This window comes from Papaver somniferum, chromosome 1 (assembly GCF_003573695.1).
Source record: "Papaver somniferum cultivar HN1 chromosome 1, ASM357369v1, whole genome shotgun sequence".
NCBI classification, from domain to species: Eukaryota; Viridiplantae; Streptophyta; class Magnoliopsida; order Ranunculales; family Papaveraceae; genus Papaver; species Papaver somniferum.
In genome coordinates this window covers 60,744,832-60,753,426 of record NC_039358.1, presented here as the reverse complement: position 1 = coordinate 60,753,426, position 8,595 = coordinate 60,744,832, and the positions used below count along the sequence as shown (strand labels likewise).

The window sequence follows — 8,595 nt, the reverse complement described above, 5'->3', positions numbered from 1 at the left end:
CACGCGTGGTTATTATCACGGATTACACCAAATGATGGTAGTTCAAGACATCGCGTTCATTGTCCATCAAGTAGTTCCGGCAATTTCTCACTTATCAAAGGTTCAAGACCTCATGGACACCTCTTGCCTAAGTGGTATTTCTCGCTTTCCGTTTTCTGATTTTTTATCGGTATTTCATTCATGTGGAGGATTGTTAGAGAAAATGAATTTATATAATAGTTTGGTTTTTTGGTCTTGGTGGGATTGGAACTTAGGATCTATTGGTCACTAAGGACACTAGCTCATTTTCACTATTTGTGAATGAACCTTTAGTCCCTCATAGGGAAAACTAAAGATGATACCTCTCCATAAGTATTGAATTTTTTGATATTAGATTGGCCCTTGGGTCATTAGCACTTTTGTGCGAGGGAGAGGACTTAGGAAATGGGCTAGTTGGTGCAATCGCACATTTTCAAACACGCGTGGTGCTTCGCACCGAAGCACACACGCCGCCGCCGTCCGTCCGTGCGGGCCGGGCTCGGGTGTGGGTGTGGGTGTGGGTCAAGACTTATATTTTTTGGCAAAATTTCTTTTGAATTATCGAATTAATATTTGAAATAAAATAATTCTTTGGGAAACATTATGTTTATGCATGAACATTTATATCAAACATAATGATGCATGAACGTTTCAAATCGATATTAAGTGACGCATGAATGTTTAAAACCGTTGGAAAAAAATCTGAATTAATTGAAATTGTTTTAATGCGCGTTTATGAGACCTCTCTCTATTCTCCCCTATATAAAGCGATCACTTTCTCTCATTTCGTTTTGTGTCCAGAAGAGCTACTATCCTCTTCTTTTCGTCTTCTTCCCCTGTGTGGTCCTTTATTTTTCATTCCGTGCGCAATCGTTGTTGAGGTCGTAAGAGTGGGCAAGTACTGTAGTGCTAACAGTGCTTGCAAAGGGCAGTTTTATCCTGGATATGAACTTGACCACAGGGTATAGGCATCACTCATTCTTGAAGCGTACCGGTCAAATATCGTATTAAGGACAACGTGTTGAACACGTGACTCTGTCCTCTGTTTGCAGTCCAATTGAGTGTTTATTTACCTTTCAGAAATTAATCTTTTTATTCTAACATCATTCTTGAGTGTTTTATTGTTACAGACACAACAGATTTATCAAAAGGGTCGGGCATGAGCCATGGGTATACGTCATGTTATGTGTTCTAGGTCTCTTCTCAATTGTGTGCCTAGCAAAAAAAGCAAATGAGAGCAAAGAGATATCTTATTTTACTTAAAAAGATTTTGTGCATATGCGTAAGTATATACATACTGTATATAATTAATTAGTTACGAGGTTTTCTATGTATTTGCCGTAGATGTTGTCGTTGTTGTATTTTTGTGTTCATCATAAACGTCGAGGTCTCATAATATAAGTTCTTTCATGCTTTTTGTGCATATATACAGGAGGTGTACGTGTTTACATACAAGTAGTATCTTGCACTAGCTCACAATAGTAATCATTTTGTACTATCAAAGATAAATGTCTGACCATGCATATTGTATATGTTTGTGCACAGAGATGGCATCAGCTCTACTACCAGGGCTACCGGTTCCATGCTTGGGTCTAGAAGCGAAAGTCGAAGTAGCTGGAGGATGCTCCCTTAACACCGACTGTATTCAGATCTGTAAGACATTATACCCAACCCGAGTATTGAGCGTTTGCCTATGCGTGCCTGGTCTCATTTCAGCACCAGTAGATGGATGCTCATGCTGCTTCAATTTATAATAATAGATGGAGGAGAAGCAGCGCGGGAATAGGGAAAACTAGTCCGACCCATCACAGCCTCAAACGACTCCACCCCCGTGCTGTCTTACTAAGCGCCGTTAACTCATTTGCTTTTAAATAAAAGCAGTATTTCTAGTTAACTACTTTATTGCAGCTAATTAGATACTATCAGCTGCTAGTTATTAGGGGAAAAAAACTGCATTTTGTGAAACATTTGGCCTACTAGACTACTACTACGTTATGCATGTACCAGTTGTAGACATTGCGTTCGTTGTATGAATCATATATGTATTTGTTTCAGAAAATGCAATGCTAAGAGAAGTTATTTATTTTAGTTCGACGAAGGCTTATACGAATTCAGAAAACTGAAAAATCAATGGCTACTGAAAGAAAATAAAAAAACAATTCAAAAGACGTATGCTGTGAAAAAAAAAAGCCCATTCGGCGGGTACTTGGATCCACCACTGCAACTTTACCAGAGTTCTCCCCGGGCATCATACAAAAACGTCATATTTTGTTAACCACCCCATTTTCTTGCCACAATGCCACCCCGTGAACGGCGACTATTTGAGTATGTTGGGAGTCTTGGGACCGGTAAAAGAAACACCTTATTTGTCTTAACATATTGAGGTGTTTTTCGTTTTTATAATCGTATCAACAGTATGATTGCGGAAGTCTAATTAGCTTATCAATTCAGAAAATGGGTCATTTGTCCAAATATTTTTAAAATATGGTTCTAATAGATGAGTAAAAATTAATATGGTGAAATGGACACCAAAAAAATAACAAGAATATGAAACTGGATTCATCCTGGCTTAAACTTAAAAAATAGCGAGGATGAAACTAGATGCATCTTGATGTAAATTAAAAATAAGAAAAAGTATTTGAAAATGGGCAGGATGAAATTGTTTACATCCCGGCAATTTTTATATTCTCGTCCATATAAACAGTATCAAATTTTACATGTCTTTTTCACCTAGAAATTGTCGTTATTGGGTTAATTGACCAATTTTGTGTTATCAGTTTCTCTAGATAAAGAGTAGAAGAAAGAATGAATTATACGTATAAGAAATATATGGGCAAATGAACCTACCAATCTACCGGTTTGACCCTCAATCGTTGATAATCCCCAATTAAAATTTAACTTGATAGATGTTAAAGGTGCGCATGACTGAATGCACTAATTTTTCTATGCGAGAATGTAATACTCAATAAGAGCTTCATTCACCGGAAGATAGATTACACACCATGGAATAGATAGCTTACAAATCATGTAAAGATGGTGTTAATCGAAACATGTCCATGGGGTCCTAATCCTTTATTAATTAGATCTGATGTCAGTTAGCTTGGCCGTTTGAATAGAACGGTCAATAATAGTCAAGAATTCCCGATTATTTTTTTTTGTTGCCAAAGAAGAATTTTATCAACTCAAGAGACTTCCAGTGTCTAACAAAAGAAATTGTTCAAGCATACTAGATGGACTATGTAACCAGGTACTAGTGATGCCATTTTTCCTGCAGTACTTAGCTAGATTGTCTGCAGGTTTATTACAAATCCTAGGAATAAAATTACATTCCCAACAAGGGATATTTTTTAGCTTCTCTAAGGCATCTAACATAATATCTTCATTCTCCCAGACGATAACCGGAGCTGAGTTGTTGATGTATAGTCAAGAATTCCCGATTAACAGTCAAGAATGGGACATAACATCCTTGGTTTTGATTATGCGAAAGTACCTCTTCAAACTCAAATAAGATCAAAATATTCACCCCAAACGCGTATGTTTTGTCTGGTCGTTTAGTTGTGAAGAAAGAAGAGGGAGGCTCCATAGTCGATACCTACTTTCAAAACAAGAAAGAAAAAGACAAAATTGATTAAAAAGACCAAAATCAACAATTCATGGGTGAGAAGGACATTTAGATTTTGATATTGTTTAAATAGACAAAAATGTAAAAATAGCAAGGATGTAAACGGTTTCATCCTACCCATTTTCAAATATTTTTTAAATTTCAATTTACATTAGGATGCATCCAGTTTCATCCTTGTTATTTTTTAAGTTTAAGTCAGGATGAATCCAATTTCATCCTTGCTATTTTTTTGATGTCAATTTCACCCATACTAATTTTTACTCGTCCATTTGAACCATGTTTCAAAAATATTTGGACAAATAACCCATTTTCCGAAAGAAAAACTAGTTGATATTGGGCCTAAGCTGCATGCTTGTGCAGCTTGTAAGCATAATTTAAGAATTTTAACACTAAGGAGTGAAACCGCTTCGGCTTCGGCATAGTAAATCAAGGAATCAACAATAGATGCTAAATCTGAGCTGTAAAGCCTATATTTTTATGATACCTCAATTGGATTTATAAAAATGAAATGAACAAACTAGTCACCTGAAAATTCAACAGAACTTACAGAAACATCATGTGCGACGGTATGGTTTGACAAAAATATTATCCTGTCAACCTGAACTATACATGCAAGTATGCCACAAAAGAATTCGGATACATGACTTCAAAATTTATCAGGCCCAATTTACAGAGTCTAATCTTCATCACCATCCATAAGCCAATGTTTAATGACATACAACAGAAAGATCACACAGCATGTGACGGCCCCAAGAACAATAATAATACGTACCCATAAAAAGGAAAGGAAGGCTTGTAGTACGAACCAGTACCAAGACTGAAACCATAAAATCGAGCATATGGTTCCCAAAATAGCACCCACCACAACCTGACTAATGGTGTGATGTCGTTGTGATATACGTAACCAAGACTGGATAAGCAAAACATACAACACGACATTAGATTGCTATATTTAATCCATATATTCTCTGTTAGTTTCGATGTTAACCTCGAATTAATATAAAAACATGGAGACTATGCTTACAAGATATGAGCTGAAAGCCAAGCCGAGCACCCCGATGGTCACTGTAACTCCATTCAACCCTAGAGATTTAATCACTGCCACACAAATAATAATCACAATAAGAAATCTTTTTACAAGTAGCAGGCAACAGAATGTAGTAATATGATGTAACAGAACATAAAACTTCATTATATATAGTGTCATCCAGTTTCAGGAAAGATCATCTCACCATTTGGCTTGCACTATTAGATGATTTTTAATGCAGAGACATAGATAAGGTAAACAGGTTCAGAGAATTTTGTAGTAGTTGAAGATGTTAACACACTATTTCTCATAGTTGCGTCCAGAAAATACTAAGCTTAAGTTTCATAAGACTCAGAAGACAAAATCAATAACTCACATGATAGGATAGCATAGACAGAAGCGAAGAAGATGGACTGAGCATGTGAAGATGGCATGCCTGGACTATATCCTAAGCTAGCAACAGGTCGCTCTTGGTTGAGTATTCGTTTTAACGTGATTGAAAGCCATGCGTTAGAAATCCTAAGAATTATTCATACAAGGCATGATTAGTCTAAGAATGTTCATAAATCAATTGGTAACAAGGCTCAAATGAGAATTTCTATTAACCTAACAATATACTATACATGGCATAGAATATGAGAAATTAAATAGAAAATAAACATTGAAGAGAAACAGAAACAATTATCATTAAGCTTTTGCAGTTGAGAACCCTTGTTTTTGAACACAAATAAACAAGCCTACAAGTTCATCCTTTCACCCTGATAATGGATTTAGCTACACATAGCTTTCTCAAAGGCCATAGAAATTGACAAAGGTAATAACAAGATAAGCATAGCTTAATGATAATTGTTTAAACCTAGTTACTCCCTGTAGACCGCCCCACTTTCTTCTCCTCGCTGCTGGCTTAAATAACACTTTAGGTCTCCTCTTGTATTGGAGGCAGCAACAAAGCCCAGTCCATTCACAGCTTCCACTTCCTACATTCAGGCCCTTCCAAAGTCTGGCCACCAGCACCAGCTCACATATCCAGCCACAACACATCACCTTCAAGTACAGGCCATTAGAAGACTCCGACAACAGTACCCAACTCCGATCTTTTCTCCCTGAACTTCAGTTCACAATCGAACCAACACCAGCAACAATTACTTCTTATCATTTATCTCAGGACTTCAGCTAGCCCCAATTCCATCGATACTGTCAATCGTCATTTAATCCAAACCATATCTGGGCAGAACCCTTTGCAGACGCTGCTATTGACAAGAAATCAAAATAATTGGTTTGAATCTCAACCCCACAACAGCACAGATCGAGCCCAACATCGAAGCAATCATCCATTCAAACATCATGAAAGACCCCACTGATCTGCTGTTGATAATACCCATCGGAGTACATCAAATTGAGATACAAATTCATTCGATTCCACGGCGCAAAACTCAATCAACACCACTGCTTCTAAACAAGAACCCACAGATCCATTTACATCTTTAGAACTGCTGCAACATCCACCATTAGCCAACACCAAAATTAGGTCGTAACCCATCGTATAAATCACCACTGACTGCACTCTCATTCCTTGGTAAACAACCATACTACCCCAACCATTCTTCACTGTTAACTTCCCTCCAATTCTTAAGAACAGGTACCCCATTTTCAGTTCAAATTGGATTCAGTAATTAGCTCACGATCCCGACTTGGCTGCTCTATGTCGCTGGTTCATCTTCATACCCAACTGGTTCTCAATCCTCTTCTTTCACTGCTTTATTTATTGGAGATAAATCTTGAACAATTGATGCCCTAAATCAAGTACTGGTGCTGCTGTTGTTGTTTCGTGATAAGAATTCAGGTTCAATCGGCGAAGAGAGAACGACATACGAGGAAGAAGAAGATGGCAGCTGGTTGGAGAATTCACAAATACCATTTCTGCTCAGATCCCTTTTCTGTCATATTATGATTCTATTAACACACCTCGCCTAGGAGAAATGAGAGCATCTTCTTCTTGTTTTGATCGAACTAGATGTGATGAAAATGATGCCACGTCCACCTCCTTAGCCACCAGTGGGCTGGGCTAATTTGAACAAGCAAAGACAACTCTTGTTTTCCATAACATGCATGAGATGACTTGAGCCTCCAGTGGTGCTGATATAAGCAATACCAGGCCAGCCACATAAGGTTATTTTGCAGCCAGTGACTTTGCTCATTTTTATCGCAAACGTCATTTTGCCTCCAATTAAGCCATTTATTCTTCGGGCAAACGGTTTTTCTTGTAATTCCTGTAAATGACCTAAAACAATATTATTAGCTAGCTAACGAGACCTAGCTAATGTAAATGCGGGTATAAAAGTGTTGCATTTGCGTGCTTATCAGATTTCCCCACACTTATATTTTGCTAGTCCCGAGCAAAACAAAACAAAACTTGCTCTACAAAACAAAATACGCTCTACAGCTGGATAAAGATTAAGATGGAGAGGTATCCGCTCTACAGCTGGATAACATAGGGTATCCGCTCAACAGCTGGATATGGAGAAATATAGAGATAGACCCGCTCAACAACTGATCATAGCATTTTTCTTATATATATATATATATATATATATATTTTTGTGTTTTTTTTTGTTTTATTACCCACTCCCCCACACTTGAATCTTATATTGTCCTCAATGTAATTGAGTCGTCCAACATAAAAGACAAAGTGGGAAAATTCATAAGCAAACAAATAAAAGAGTAAAGAGAACAAAACTGATGGGTTGACTCCCACGAAGCGAATGATATTTGTTCCCTGCTTGCGCGAAGCAAGTAATCTCAAACAAACCAAAGATGTTACACAGCAGCAACCTACCAAGCATATATATAAAGTCTAAAAAGTTGGGGATCAACCCAACAAATCAGAACAGATGAAAATATGAACCTGCGGCAAAAATGATTAGTACCCAGAGATCTGAATTCAATCCTACTCGGAACATAATCCGTACCTGCCCAGTCATGTGTGGTAATACGAAGTAAATCAGACTCACGGATAATAAGTACACGTCGTTCAGACAATTCAACATATGTCGTATACCCTAAATCCAGTTCTAAATCTACTGAACTGATATTGCTGGACACATTATGTTCACTAGGAATAAGAGGCATTAGTATGAGGACATTAGAGTTGATGGAAGGAGCTAAACAAACATATTTGAATTCCAACTTGTTTATGTGAATGAATTGACCAGCATCCATATGCTCAACACTCATATAAGTACTCTGAAAACTAGTAGATAGATCATGGAAAGAGAGATTCAACGCAACAATTTCGTGAAAAAGATAATTGTCAGAATCGGCAGAATAAGATAAGCAAATATCTGGTAATTCAGATTTAGTGCACTCCTTACAATCTGCAAACTTTTCAGACATGTTTTCGAGATTTTCGAGATTCTCATTGTAACAGTAAGTAGAATCATTCACACTATCAATCATGCATACATGTTCAAAAGTTTCAGAAACTGGAGATGAATTCGAAAGGTGAAACACATTTATCTCCATTTTCATATTTTCAAAAGTAAGCTCCATGATTCCATTCCGACAATTGATAACCGCATTTGAGGTAGCCAAGAAAGGTCTACCTAAGATGACGGGAACCTGCCCACTAGGATTAGAGACAAGCTGAGTATCCAAAACAATAAAGTCAACGGGATAAATAAAACTTTCAACCTGTATAAGAACATCCTCTACCAGTCCTCTAGGAATTTTTGTGGACCTATCAGCCAATTGGAGGGTAACATTAGCGGGTTTTAAATTACCAAGCTCTAATTGCACATACACAGAATATGGCAAGAGATTCACACTAGCCCCTAAACCTAACAATGCATGTTTAATCCTGTGTTCTCCAATAGTGCAAGCAATCGTAGGACAACCCGGATCTTTAAACTTGGGTGGAGTTCTCGGTGTA

General features: G+C 37.4%; 1 protein-coding gene and 1 long non-coding RNA gene across 3 annotated transcripts; one reads left to right on the top strand and one right to left on the bottom strand.

Annotated features, from left to right (window-relative positions):
• The first annotated feature begins 1,563 nt into the window (after positions 1-1,563).
• On the top strand, positions 1,564-2,071 carry LOC113329597. The gene is made up of 2 exons (XR_003349956.1): positions 1,564-1,671; positions 1,779-2,071. It is a non-coding gene; the product is annotated as an uncharacterized LOC113329597 (long non-coding RNA).
• Positions 2,072-3,181: 1,110 nt separating this feature from the next.
• On the bottom strand, positions 3,182-6,659 carry LOC113288522 (lipid phosphate phosphatase epsilon 2, chloroplastic-like). 2 transcript variants are annotated; one of them, XM_026537594.1, is made up of 5 exons: positions 5,524-6,659; positions 5,044-5,186; positions 4,665-4,738; positions 4,413-4,550; positions 3,182-3,610 (listed from the first exon to the last, which is right to left on the bottom strand). In XM_026537594.1, exons 1-5 carry the CDS (start codon positions 5,706-5,708, stop codon positions 3,398-3,400), a joined length of 753 nt encoding a protein of 250 aa, XP_026393379.1. In that variant the 5' UTR covers positions 5,709-6,659; the 3' UTR covers positions 3,182-3,397. The 2 variants fall into 2 exon arrangements, with proteins under 2 accessions (XP_026393379.1, XP_026393389.1); XM_026537604.1 differs by having other exon boundaries at positions 3,497-3,613.
• Positions 6,660-8,595: the final 1,936 nt, after the last annotated feature.